The 14,369-nt window shown below is 43.3% G+C and overlaps 4 protein-coding genes across 4 annotated transcripts; 2 read left to right on the forward strand and 2 right to left on the reverse strand.

Moving 5' to 3' along the window:
- Window positions 1-5,489: 5,489 nt before the first annotated feature.
- EJ05DRAFT_498530 (ribosomal protein L16) lies at window positions 5,490-6,128 on the forward strand (the record flags this gene model as incomplete). Its single annotated transcript, XM_033746699.1, has 2 exons — window positions 5,490-5,880; window positions 5,929-6,128. The coding sequence occupies 2 exons, from the start codon at window positions 5,490-5,492 to the stop codon at window positions 6,126-6,128; spliced, it is 591 nt and encodes a 196-aa protein (XP_033603020.1).
- A 96-nt stretch (window positions 6,129-6,224) lies between these two features.
- Window positions 6,225-9,752, reverse strand: EJ05DRAFT_450287 (ras GEF). Its single transcript, XM_033742368.1, has 5 exons — window positions 9,158-9,752; window positions 8,774-9,101; window positions 7,232-8,718; window positions 6,659-7,183; window positions 6,225-6,606 (listed from the first exon to the last, which is right to left on the reverse strand). The coding sequence occupies exons 1-5, from the start codon at window positions 9,554-9,556 to the stop codon at window positions 6,529-6,531; spliced, it is 2,817 nt and encodes a 938-aa protein (XP_033603021.1). The 5' UTR covers window positions 9,557-9,752; the 3' UTR covers window positions 6,225-6,528.
- A 524-nt stretch (window positions 9,753-10,276) lies between these two features.
- On the forward strand, window positions 10,277-11,204 carry EJ05DRAFT_484285 (phosphoglycerate mutase-like protein; the record flags this gene model as incomplete). Its single annotated transcript, XM_033745324.1, has 2 exons — window positions 10,277-10,332; window positions 10,382-11,204. 2 exons carry the CDS (start codon window positions 10,277-10,279, stop codon window positions 11,202-11,204), a joined length of 879 nt encoding a protein of 292 aa, XP_033603022.1.
- Window positions 11,205-11,555: 351 nt separating this feature from the next.
- Window positions 11,556-12,440, reverse strand: EJ05DRAFT_289481 (uncharacterized protein). Its single transcript, XM_033740511.1, has 2 exons — window positions 12,371-12,440; window positions 11,556-12,318 (listed from the first exon to the last, which is right to left on the reverse strand). The coding sequence occupies exon 2, from the start codon at window positions 12,261-12,263 to the stop codon at window positions 11,907-11,909; it is 357 nt and encodes a 118-aa protein (XP_033603023.1). The 5' UTR covers window positions 12,264-12,318; window positions 12,371-12,440; the 3' UTR covers window positions 11,556-11,906.
- Window positions 12,441-14,369: the final 1,929 nt, after the last annotated feature.

A 14,369-nucleotide genomic window follows, 5' to 3' on the forward strand; every position in this document is an offset into this window, starting at 1 on the left:
GATAGAGGATTAGCTTTATTCTCTCTTCTAGCTTTATATAAGATTTTAAAGTTAAATATTAATATCCACTTAGCCTAACGTACTTATCGGCGATTAAGGACCTTAGTTAATATAAAGTAATATAGATTTACGTAATCTAATAATAATTCGATCTAATATACGGAGCCTTCTAAATAATATTACTATTACTTAAAACTTTTAATAATTATAAGTAGTTTCTAGTCATACGTGTTATAACGCGTCTCTATATCCGCTATTTTATAGAAAAAGAAAGCGACCGGGTACTATTATACCTTATCTTTCGTATCTTTATATAGTTAACTAATAATTCTAGTAATTACGAATTCTAACGCGTTAGTTTCGACCCGAATATACTTCTCGGGATTAAAATACCTAAGAATCGGCGTAGTTATAAAGTAATTCTTTAATGATCGGAACGTATCTCGCGCTTCCGGCGTTAACTATATCTCGACCGACTTAGCTTTACGCTATACTAGCCTATCTATAGGGATTTTACCGCTATTCTCTATAAGTTTATTAAGCGGCGCTGTAATTCGTAAGAAGCCTATAATGAATTTACGATAATAGTTTACGAAACCTATAAATATTCTAATTTAACGTATAGTAGTAGGTTCTAGCTATTCCATAATGGTCTTTACACGCTCCGGCTCTATTTTTAGGCCGCTATATATTATAATAAAGCTAAGAAACCTAACTTCTTATTAGTGAAACTCGTATTTAGATAATTTTATATAGAGTTTATACTATCTTAGACGATTTAGTATCGATTTCACGTGTCCTTTATAATCCTATATACTATTAGAGTAAATTAGTATATTATTAAGATAAACTACGTAAATCACGTTAAGTAATCCTATAAGTGTAGTATTAATATATCCTTAAAACGCTCCTAGCGTATTTATTAGCCTAAATAGCATAATAGTATACTTAAAATGACTATATCTAGTCCGAAATGCGGTTTTCCACTTATCTCCGCGACGAATTCGAAGCCGGTAATATATATCTCGTAAATCTAGCTTCGTAAAGTACTTTACCTTCGTTAATTAGTCTAAAGATTTACTAACTAGCGGTAATAGATGACGATTCTTCTTAGTTACTATATTTAGTGCCCGATAGTCGACGTATAGACGTAAACTTCCGTCTTTCTTCTTTATAAAGAGAATAGGTACGCCGGCCGATGACGTACTACGATATATCCAGCCTCTTTTAAGGTATTCTTTAATATATTTATAAAGAACTTCGAGTTCTAGTCTCGAAAGTAGGTAAAGTAGGCTATAAGGGACGTCTACTCCCTCTTCGAGCTCGATCTTTAGCTTATACGGCCCGTGATTAGGGAGAAATAATATATCTTCTACCGAAAACACATCCGTATACTACGAATATACGTCGGGTAGCGTATCTTCGCCCTGATTATTACTATTATCCTCGTCTTTATTAATAATTAATAAGGACGTAAGATAGATTAGCGATAATCGGGTCCGTACGGCGAGGTTCTATGTCTCCTTACTAATAGTTATAACTTACTAGTATAATTTACTACGGTGTCGTCGGAACGTTAATATCTCCTTCTAAAAATTAAGAATAGGGTTTAGACGTCTAAGCTAAGGCATCCCTAGAATTATATTCTATTAGCTAATATTAGCCACGATAAATTTATTAGATATCTACTATTTTATTATCTTTAAGTCATGAACTTCGTAATTCGTTATAGCTTTACCTAAAGTTCTAACTTTATATCCATTAACTATAATAGTTTAGCTAACTTTACTAAGATCGTATAATAATCTATACTCCTTTATAAGAATCGACGAAATATAGTTATCTTCTATACTAGTATCCACGAGGGCCTATATAGTTTTATTACTATTTACTATAGGTAATAATACTTTTAGTAATATTAGGTCTTTACTCACCGGAAGGCGCTACGGCTTCTCCTAAATATATATAATTTAGCTAAGGACGCGGTTAGGTCTCGTGTACTAGCCTATTCTTTTTTTAGATTCTTATAGTTAGGTAAAATATATTCTATTTCTCTATACTTATAGTAATAAAGTACGCTATAATTCTACTATTTTATAATAGGCGTTATATTTAAGCCTATGCCTTATTCTTTTCTATATTAAGAAGCACCGCCTCGATTATTTCGGTGTCCTCTTAACGCGTTTCTACCCCGATTAACGCTCTTCTAGCGCTAATTACGGTAAGGTTACTCTTAATCGAATATATTTAATTAACCTTATTTCTAACCCGTATAGGGTTCGTCGGTTTTACCTAGAGAGCCGCGTTCCTTAAGGATGCGGTAGTATTTATTAGCTTTCTTCTCTAATTCGTGTAGATAGTTAAAACTTAATAATACTATTTCTAGTCTTTCGCGGATTAACGGAAGTAGTACTTCGCGAAACTAGAATATACGAATATTTTCCTATAGTATAGGGATATTATTCTATAGGTTTTAGAGGTATTATGGTAGTTAAGTAGGTGTCTAGTTCGGTCGTTATGCCACGCTTCTTAACTTAGATAGTGCCTTTCTTTCACGTTCTCTATCCGTTCCGAGGGTGTTTAGTATAAATATAGCTAAATATTCCTAGGTTATCGTAGATAGTAGCTGTACTTCCTTCTATCTATCCTATTAATCGCGGGATTATAAGTCTAGGTATCGTTCTCCGAACGAAATACGTTATACTTTAGTAGAAAAGAGTAGAGGGTTATCGAGGAAGTACTTTTCGTAGTCTCTCTTCTAGTCTTTCTACTCCTTTTAGTTCTTCCCTATAAATATAGTCGGGTCTTTAGATTTTAGTATACCTAGGGAAGGAGTAGAGTAAATCGGTAACGAAGCGGCCGGGTATATAGTAGATTATCGCAACTCTAATGGTAGGTAAACTAATTCCGCCTAAATTAGTATAGGAAGTCGTCTACCTACTATCGTTCGGCGTAGTTCTTTAAGAGACTCCTTAAGTTCTCGTCTCTTTACGAGGAGTTTTACGCGTTCTACCTATTCTTTAAGGGTTTAAATCTCTCGAGCCTAATTCGCGATATATTTCTAAAGTTTAGTAATAGTTTATTATAATACCTTGCGTGGCTCTACCACGACTTATTATCCGGCTTTATATTATTAGAAGTTACTTAGCGTATCTACTATTTCTTCGTCTAAAAGCTCCGTAATTTAGTCTAATATTTCTACTTCTTAGTTAGAAACGGCTAGGATTAATACTAATTATAGAGGATCCCTATTATTTAATATAGTATTACTTATCCCTATAGTAGATCGTGTCGACCTTCTCGGTTCTAGTTAGACTATCTTAACTATAGTACTATATAGGGAGTAATTCGAATATAAGAATAGGGTTATTAGATAGTAGTATAGTTAGATAGAATAATAGGGTGTATTCTATTATAGAACGAATTACTACCGAACCCTTTCGGTAGAAATCTAAGAGTATATATATAAAGGGACGCCGATCTATCTAGCACGTGACTGTTTACTACCCTTCACGTTACCTTCTAACTCTATTAGCTAAGGTACGTGTAGATTGGGTTCTATCTAAGGCTAAGTTCTAATAGGATAGGTCTAGTATAGTATAAACTAGACCGCGATAGAGTATAATAGACTCCTTCCTTATTATCTAGGTAATCTTCTATAGTTATACGGAATACCGTACTAGTTATTAGTACGATAGTCTATAGAGTATACTTATTAGTAGAGGTAGTCATAGGGAGACTATTCTCTTCGTTTAGATTTAGAGAGAGTCTCTCGTATAAGGTAGTACTACGGGTATTATAGCGCGTAGTAGGAGCTATCTCTATAAGCTACCGTCGTACTATATAGAGAGGAATTAAAATATAAAGAGTAAAGACGTGGGATAGTAGTCTAATAGTTTATAGAGAGATATAGGAATGTATTTATAGAGTAATCTTACTCTTATATAAGGTTAATTCCTAACGAGTAGGAATCGGTTTATATGGTCCACTTATATAGTAACCTCGCTTAACTTAGCTAACTTAACCTAGCTCTAGCCACTACGTGGCTATATGGATTAGAATGGTCTATATAGGTCCATTATGGTTCCCGTCCTAATAATATCGCCTTACTATACTAGAGCTTACTCTAAATATTATTAATAATAACTCCTTAGTTACGGCCTTACTATCTTTACTCCTCCTATAATTTAAATAGCTATTTTAAGCGTCCCTTAAGGTTTAGATCTATAGATAATAATACTAGACTAGTAGAAACTATACTAGTAAGTAGTAATAGCGTAGGAGACTTCGGATTAGATACTATAGTCTTCTTACGTCCTAGTAGCTAATAAGACTTATAGATAATAGTATTCTTAAAGGTAAGGAATATAGCCTCTAGTAGATCCTTTCTTACTAGGCTATAGATCTTATTAAGGAAGGTAAGAAGCTTATTCTAGTTATCTAGACTCTAGTCTAGAAGTATTAACTATTTCCTAGTACGACTAGATATTCCGAGCTTTATAGTAAAGTCTTAAGTCTTAAATAGCTAGTTATTAGTACTAAGAGCCTTATTAATTAACTACTAAATCTTCTCCTTATATAACTTCTTCTTAAACTTATACTAGGCTTCCGTCTTTAGTAATATAGTCTTAATAATCTTTCTAAAACTATCTACTCTAAGTTACTAATTTATATAGATAGACTATATTATCTTATTAAGAGCCGCGTTATTATCCTATAGGTCCTTCTCCTTCTTCTCCTTAACTATATCTCTATAAACTAAAGTAGAGTTATTAGTATTATTAGATATATTACTTAGTAAGGCTAGAGGATCGCTCGATAAGGGTACGTTAGAGGGCGCTAGTAGTATATTTTTATACCTCGCCGCTATCTTCGTAGCCCTTAATACCTTATCTATACTATACTAGAGCGCCTTTAACGTAGATATATATAGCTATAGTCTAGGAGGTAGTAGTAGAGGTTCTATTAAGTTATCCTATCCGAATTAAATACCTTTACGCTACTTAGGAGGTATAATAGATAGCGTAAAATAGTTAAAAAAACACTAATATATGGCTAATATCGTATAATACTAATATATAATAGGTATTTTAATAGGTATGTGAGTATTTATCGACGATACTATAAAATATTAATTATATATAAAAATGCGTGTTGGTGGCACAGACGTGCATCGGGCGCCAAGCTTTCCCATGTAACTATGGACAAACGGATCTGGTTTCTTGGCGTTACAGGACTAACATCGCAACACCACTGCATGAGACAAGGAATGACAGTATCAGCGGTGATGGCTCCGCTGAGCTTACAACACAGCCTGGTAGCTCAAATGAGTAAATTATCGCTTTCACGGCATCGCCACAATTGTAAATAAGCCCGACTCCCTCTGACTGGTAGCTAACTGTCCTGTAGCTCTCCTTCAGCTTCTCCATCCATCCTGCCAACAATGCAATCGAGCATTTTCTACTACACCTTCACAACTCGACTGGCTCATGCCCAAGCGCGGAGAAACCAGCAAGTCGCGCAAAGGTCGCCCACATGTCCAGACAGGTGGTAGCATGCGTGGAACAACTGTGGTCTGGGGCGACTATGGGCTGCGATTGCTAGATCATCATCGCCGAATCCCCGCCAAGCAGCTTCAAATTGCAGAAGCCACCATCAAGCAGCGCTTACGAGGTACAAGGTACAAACTTTACAAGCGTATCTCGGCCAACATTGGTGTATATACGAGTGGTAATGAAGTGCGTATGGGTAAAGGCAAAGGAAGCTTCGATTATTGGGCGAGTAGAGTGGCTGTCAGCAAGATTATCTTCGAGCTCAAAGGAGATGCCCACGAGCAGGTCGTCCGTGACGCCTTCAGATTAGCTGGTGCCAAGCTACCTGGTAAGGTCAACGACGATATGTGATCTACCTATCTAATTTGATGAACAGGCATGTATGAATTTGTAAAGAAGGGCGACCCGCCAGTTATGGGCATCACAAAGTTAGGCAACGGAGTCACCGTGGAGGACCTACTGCGGCCTCGCAAGAAGCTACCAGTTGAAGTGACAGCAGCAGGGCTCCCTTCGACGTCTCCGAATGTCCCTGCTGCTGCAACTACATCGGCTGCAACTACATCGGCTGCATCGTGAAGATACACCGTAAGAGCGGACTGCATGACTGGTCAGACTCTCTGCAATGTACATATATCAAATACTACTTCATTGAGTACGGTATTTGAGAACTTTGTGGCATTATGTGGCGCGTACCTCTAGCACAAGGCTACTTATGAACCCATCATAACAGTAAAATTTGCTTGCATGCTGTCTCGAACCGGCCAAGTACACTGACGATGCTCAAAGCGGTTCTGCTGTACCATATATATTTGACGAGTGATTAGTACATATTGAGCTGGAGTAGCTAAAAAAAAGTATTGGGTATCAATGCTACTCCAGAATACTGAGCGTATACAAGAATCTCGACTCCACCAGCTTTATGCAGTGCAGCATCACTGCCAAGATGCGGAACGTCTCGTCATTATCATTATGGTCATCATCGTTTGAACCAATTAAATCTTTGTTGATTCGCTGAAGCTGTGGCCTCCAGAGCCACGCTGCGCTCGTAGAGTTCCTAGATTTGCTCATTAGCAGCGCACTCGATACTGATGGAGTTCTACACTTACGTCATCACTTTTGGTCAGTTTGACCTCTAGAAACAGACTCCGTACCTCATCGTTTCTAGTTGTGGACGGGTACGGAGTGCCCTGCGCCCGTTGCATGCTTACGATCACTTCTCCCATAATCTCGAACTTCTTCCAATTAATCCTTTCCTTGCCTTGAACCCCAGTCGGAGGTGCCTCTCGTACATCCCCACGACCAGTAAAGACTGCTGTACCGGGATGTACGACAGAGAGTGTGGCGTCCGACTTGCGCTCGCCGATAAAGGTAGAATTACCTTCGGCAGCAGACACGAGATCGCGCCGGTGCAGTGGAAGATACGGAATACGCTCGCCAGATGAATTGTCCCACGCCAACCGGTAGGCAAAGTGAGACCTTTGTGGATTCATGAGTATGTCCAATTTCATGAAATCTTTTGAGACGAGAGGGGGTATGAGTTCTCGTGTAGCAGCAAGCCTGTGAACAGGAGCTCCTTTGATACCCGCCAGTATGGCCCCGAGAGCATTGTAATTGTTCATTTCTCGAACTTTCTGTCGAATAATTAGCTACACACTCAAGACATCCGGAATTTCGCCTACCCTTGCCAACCTCATGAATTTCTCCAGCATCAGCGCTCGATGCTTTGGCTTGTCCCGCAGTAGTATATAATTAGTTACCCAGGCTGCAGTGTGGTTGAAATGCTCCGTCATGCGGTTGACGTTCTCAAGGCTGCGGCATTGCTTCTTTTGCTCGGCATTGAGGGTGACATTGCGTACAAGATCTCGAGGTCTAATGGCTTGAAACATCACCCAGTCGATCCTCGTCAACTCGCGAGCTATATGCTCTTCATCGATGCCGATTAAGGTGTGCCATTGAACCTTGGTTAGACTCATCCGGGGAAGAGGCGTAAGCCCACGCGCTTGTCTTTGAGCCATCTCAACACCATTAAGTAAAGACTGGGGGCAGCTATGGGCCGAAGTAGGAATTGAGACAGTGGAGGATCTTGGACCGCTTGCGAGCGAACGTGCATCATTCATGGATGCACTACCTGTGAGATGAGCATAATCCTCATCCCCCGAGTCTTCGTCTAACACAGAATTTGGATGCGCGAAGGACTTCACAGCCTCTTGTTGATCCCTGGCCTTGTCACAGCAGGCCCAATGGGTGTCATCATCTTCTGACACCGACTCCATATCAGTGGCCATCTCTTGTGCTGCTATAGAGAATATTCTTACTCCCATTAGTCGCGAGATGAACCGTTTGCACTTTCTCTGAGATGAAATGTACGCAAAATCGCCAGGATATATCCGAATCCACTGTTCTAGTATCGTGAGATGACGCAATTGGGAGATGGTTTTCAGCACTTGCGGTTTCTTGTCATTTTCGAGCGCCTGAAACCGCTCGATGATAGCATCTAGCAATTGTCCTGGAGTAGCAAACTTGCGGTAGAGAGCTAAGAAGATGGCCTGAAATTTGGTATCATTCTTCGACATTGGCAAGGCAAGTAAACGTGTGACTAATTGGTCAAATGTATAGCCAGTCTCGTCCGTGGGCATCTCAGAGACAACGCTGCCTTCATGATCTGAGTGTTGCGCGCCCTCTGTGTCTGCAGAATCGTATCCAGGCGAGTCTTCCAGATCTAAGAACGTTTGGTGCGTTGTCTCAGCCGTCTGTGTCCTTTGATGTCTTCTATATAAGTTGGACGCCAATTTACTTGACCCTGTCTCAATAGGCTCGGGAGTGTGCATCCTCATTCTTATTCCAGAGTATTCGGAACTAGCGCGCTCGTGCTTCTTTGCCCAAGGTTGCCCGTGCGCTCCATGTCGAACTGCAGACGAATTTGCTCTGCGACGTGCTGTCAAGAATGTTGGCTGCTCCCTAGTAGACATTATAGCCCGCAGAATGTATGATAGGCATACTTTATGCACTTCGTTGGTCTTCTCTGAGGCCTCAAATGTATGGATGTCACCCATGAAGGTCCTCGCCCTGTCCACCACGTCGACCGGGTCGACTTTTCGCATCGCAGGGTGATTATCGCACTTCCAAGCCACAAGTGCGAAGGGAAGTGCAGCTTTATTCAGGGCATCTAGACAGTCAAATCAGTAAAGAGCGTGCTAGCTCGAATGACTAGAGAGACTCACTGAGCGTTTCAGGTATAGGCGCCAGGCTTTCCCGATTCATCACATCGTACAGAACACACGCTGCATCTATCCGTGGGGTAGCCATATCATCAATCGTATCTGGCCAGCATATACCATCATCTCCTGAAAGATTGGGAATGTCCTCCAAAGGTAATTCCACTAGTTGTATTAAATATACCTGCTCATCTATCGCCATCTTTCGCGCACTGAATGCTGAAGTAGGTGGGGTACGAAGTCCAAGGAGGCTCATGGTGAACGTTGTCTTGCCTACACTCGGTGCGCCCAGCACACATATATTGAGTTCTGGCATTCTCGAGGTCTCCGTTCCCTTTACAATATATGTCAGTTCACAGTCTCAAGTCAGAGAATCATCGTGTGGCTTACAGTCGCAGGTGTCCGAGGCGGACTTGATAGACGTGGAGGTTTCAGATGGGTTGGAGAGAGGGAGCCCTCAGCATCGGAGGAAGAGTTGCGCGAAAGCGCAGGTGAATGTTGGCGATCGGGGGCATCGCCGGAGATATTATATCTCTGAAAGAATGGATCTTGTGAGATCTCATAGTCCTCTCCTGGCTCACCGCCACGCTCGAGTTCCCTTGTATTGCCGAGACCGTGTCGCTCTAGATGTTGTGCATCATTGCTCGTATGCTGCTTCTCATGTGGCACTGAGGCTTTTCGTACTCGAACGTGGGGTGATTCGACTTTCTCACGACCGTCTTTGCGTAATTCAGGCGAAGATGTTCTGCTCGCGCGACTGCCGGCTCCGCTACTATTCTTCAGAGGCATATCGACAAAGGTTGTAGGTGTCGTTCTGCCGTGTTACACCGGGGCGTCAATGTCTCGCGTGAGACCCTCTTCCCTCCAGAGATGGCCCACGAGACATTGGTGACAGATCAGATCGATGTTTCAACTTGAGCGTGTTGCGAATGGTATAGGGACGAGCAAATGAAGCTCCAACGACGAATGAGCACGAGTGATGTATTTGTTTTTAGGTGGAGACCTCGCTAGCTGTGCTGTCTCGGGTGGCTTGAAGAGGGGTCCTCCGTCCTCCTGAACGTGTCAAAAGGCCTCCATGTTGGGCTCGGCCTATGTTGCTTGTTGTTGTTAGATGATACTACATCGCTCAGATTTATTCTTCCGGAAGCAATCGAGTCGCTTTTGGTCTTCAAATACAGAAAACACGAGAACATGGCCGCATGCATGAGTTTTATTCAAACATTATAGTTATGTTATTCAATCGATCGACTGCTTGCGTTGCCTACGGCGTGTTGAACCGCATGTTTGAATCCTCCAAGACCCTCAGTTAACGATGGGAAATACTCTGCTTACTTTTGATTTCCAGTCGAGAATCCAAAAGAAGTCGGGACGATTGAGTCGACAGCAGCCCTCGGCCTCTTGTGTTCCAGCTAAGGTCTGATTTTGGACTAGCGAACTATGAGGTCTGTGCGAGCTCACCCATGAAATTCCGCACCTGCAAGCTTTTTCCCAAATTTCTTTCTTGCCGTCATGCGACTCTTCCTCATTCGACATGGAGAGACTGTCGATAACATTGCGCAGCTCTAGTAAGTGCCAGTACCAATCTAACGCTGATCTACTAACAAGGACTTACAGTGCTGGCAGTAGAGACTCAGAGCTCACCAACCACGGAGTCAGTCAAGCAACGCGCCTTGGTCAACATTTCAGGTCGACCGGCGTGAAGTTTACGCACATATTCTCTTCCCAACTTCAAAGGGCCTACAAGACTGCGGACATCGTTCGACAGGCTCAAAGCGGACCACTTGTATTACAATCGCCATTAATTGCGGAACAAGATTTTGGTTCATCAGAGGGAAAGTCATGGGCTAGTCGGGCATCTATTGATCCTGACATGAACGATCAGCCTGTAATACCGTCTGAATCCCGTGAATCTATGGAGTCTCGCGTCGACCAGTTTCTTGACTCTCATCTTGAGCCCATCATAGCACCAACCGACTCTACGGAGCAGATCATCGCCGTAGTCTCGCATGGGATCATTTTGGGGGTTTTATGGCGAAGAATTCTTCGGCGCCTTCCTCCCCAAAGTGTAACCCTGTCCCCTGAGATCGCCGCAACTAATGCCATGATCGTATTAGAACATCTTGGTCGATGGGGTAATACATGCTACCTTGAGCTTACTCTAACATCGAAGTCGGCGACTGGAGCGGGAATCGTCGCTATGACCACAAGCGGTACTCTAGCAGCTACCCTTCAGCCTATACCCAGAGATATGCAACCGGGCAATAACACAGCTTCACTCGTCAGTCATTTTGGTGAATTCACAACAACAATATCCCGAGTGAATGCTCGAGATCACTTAAAGAGCCTCAAACGTACCGGTGGCGGCGTCGGAAGCGCCAAATACGACTCGAGCCAGCCCGGAATTGAAACGTTTTTCAAGAAACCTCGCAAAACTTGAATCACTATCAACACACAGGTACGATCTTTCCTTACTATTCTCCAAATGATGAAACAACTTAATTCACAGACCTGTACTGAAATACTCATGTGGATCAAATTTTGTCCAACTGCTATCTGATATCGGCTACCGCATCATTATCATCGCACTGCGTACGACGTGTGAATGCTAATCATGGTCAGATATCTTGCCAATATGTCGAGCTTACGTTCTAACACTAAATCCACAACTCCCTAAAGGTTCGTTTTATATCTCGCAAACCAATCTTTCCACGACATGATGAAAAACTATCCATCACAGACCTGTACCGAAAAAGTCATGTGGATACCATTTTTAAGCATAGTTCAGCTGATCTCGCTTGTCAAACTATCTTTTGTGCTTCCAACTTGTGGATGAACAAGGGCTAACACTTATCTTAGATCTACTAGTTGCAACAGCCACTCTTGTCGTAAGATACTGAGCGCGGAGTCTTGGTCTCGACGAGACTTCGAACTTCGAACTCCAGGCCTACGCCCCCGGATACCGAATTGAAGCTGCTTCAATTGTCACACGTGACATGTCGAAGCATCATCCTCTACTACCCATTTTCGTGAACGCCTTGATTGCTTGTTCCCGACATCCTTGGCGTGTGCGTCCATATCCTTGATTCCGTTATCGACATTCATGTCTGTCCCGTTCGTGACTCCAATCTTTCTTTGCACTTCAGGTCACACGCCCAACCATTGAAACTGTGGATCTTCCATCAACAGATGCCCATATTTCTGACTCTGGGCAGTGGTCTTTGATATTCCCCATCCCTCGTGCATTCAACTTTTCGATCTCTATTTCTTGTAGCTGTGCTCGGAGGTTCTTGGTGAGGCGAGCCCGACGCCGCTGGGCTTGTCTCTCTGGGCCATCAGCATCCTGCTGGCTCTTTTTCTTGAAGGTGAAAGCCAGTTGATAGGTCAGGCGTATGGTGTTGAATATGGTACCAGCGTAAAGTATAGGTGCCGCTGTGTAGTAGATGCAAGTCCCGGCGATCAAATGGACACAGTCTCGAGATGGTTTGAGTCCAGACATAGTTGAACAGATCAGCTCCGTGTCTCTAGAAGCTAAACTGTCTATATGTATATGTCTAATACCAATCAGTCTCGATGGCGATACCGATATGAGCTCTTCAAACCTACTGTTATAGATCAAACAACTGCAAATCCTCTCACCATTCCTCACAGAATCATTACGCAGACAAAAGAAAGGAGGGCTGTTGATAGAACGACAATGCCGATGTCCACGGACTACACACAAGCAAATAAACGTACACACGCGCCGATCACACCTATAAGTACCTCCTCGATATTATAGTGCGGAGAATAAAACCTCGCATGCTCATGAACCGATGCCGGGACACTGTACACAATAATGTGTCCAGCACATATCCCCAAACACGAAACAGAACAAGACACGGCTTCATTTCGGCTGTGACGTGTTCACATTCGGCGCTTCTATTTTGTCAACGAAACGTCAGCATTAGAATCTGACAAGGCTTATGTGCATTATGCATGATTTCGAAGACTGCAATCTGGTAGAACACAGGGCAACTGGAACACGATGGCTGGGGTGGCCACCAGGCGATGGCTATGTTTGTTTCGTGGTGCAGGCGCAGTAGGGCTTCCATGGCTTATGCCAAGCATGCAACAGGAGGCTTCTATAGAAGCGAGGACAAGGGCAAGGTGATGAAAAAAATAGTGCGTATGTAATACGATCATTACGATGGTATTCGGGGTGAAGAATCCGGAACTGCGGGGCGTTATCTTGGCAGGATCTAGATCCGGGCTTGCTGATCCACCTGTTTTTGGCTAGCAGTTATACATAAGGGTGCACGAGTTGATGTGGCCTGATCAAAAAATAACTTTAGCCTTCTTACCGGGTGACTTGCCCATGGACGAGGTGGGGAAGGGGAGATAACTTCTATACCTTCAGTCCCACAGCCCCGAGCGCGACGGCTCTTCTCGTCGAGAGAGGCAAGATCTTGGCTGCTCCAATGGCTTCTTGGAAATAGAGTAATTTCCTGTCGTTCAGACCAGATCTGGGACAAGATTTGGTGCTACAGTATCGCCTGATCGATGAGGATTAGAGTCTGTGGCTAAGAGGTAGCCTAACGAAGCAGCTGATGGTAGGACCTGGGGATGGTGGACGTTTGTGAATAAGCACTTTAGCGAGGGTGAGCAGGTAGCGGCTGTCGGCCGTGTCTGTACATATCCAGCAAGTATTCCTGGCTAGTGGATGGAGACAGGAAGGATGATGGGAACTAGGAGCTGGTGGGGTCGAATTCAAACTTTAGCAGCCCGAGGAATACGAAGCCATGGCATGGCGCGGCGGAGTGTGCTAAATATGCAGATGGCCTCAGGAATACTTGGTTCTGTAGGGTGTCGCTGGACGATGCAACCAACGATTCTACTGATCGATCAACGATACTCTGTGATTCTCGAGATCACTGGGTCGATTCGGATCATGTGAACCTTCTTCTTGGAGCAGAAACGTCAAGAGTCAAGGGAGTGGCCTGACAAGCCTCCAGGTTATGTGCATAGTTTATGTGGTCTGGTTGTGTGGCTCTGTAGAGCCCGTCGTTGCATTATCTCCTGATGCGAAGAGTCCGCATAGTCGGAGATTGTTGGTAGCTTTGGAGGCAGAGAGTTTTACAGAAAAGGCTCAGGCCCCCAACAAGTAATTGCCACTAAGAGTTTACTCTTTTGCGAGCTCGAGCCATAGAGATTACTGTGAGCAGTGTATGTTCATGATCACACATCACATACAATTTCGCTCTTTACGTGTGGCACATACCTGGAGTCGCCCAGCCACATTCTACGGGCCGTTTGGTGAAAGATTGGCCCTGGCCCACGGACCCAGCCGAATGCGTCCCGGGCGCCAACCCTTCTTGACAGCGGTTCCATGAATAGATTGTCATGGCATCACAATCTACGTGGCGTTACGTGGCGTTGTTGGTGGGAGCTTTCCGCATTCCCGTGACTGGTGGTGGGCGATGGAAAACATCTATCCGGCTCCTCGCGCTTGGACATGCAGACAGTCGTTTATCTGCATGAGAGATTTTTTGCGATACGACAGACTTCCGGCGCCTGGAACGAGGGTCGGTAACGGATATGCAAGGAATTGAGGCAAGCCATGTAC

This window comes from Pseudovirgaria hyperparasitica (genome assembly GCF_010093815.1).
Source record: "Pseudovirgaria hyperparasitica strain CBS 121739 unplaced genomic scaffold EJ05scaffold_4, whole genome shotgun sequence".
NCBI lineage: Eukaryota > Fungi > Ascomycota > Dothideomycetes > Acrospermales > Acrospermaceae > Pseudovirgaria > Pseudovirgaria hyperparasitica.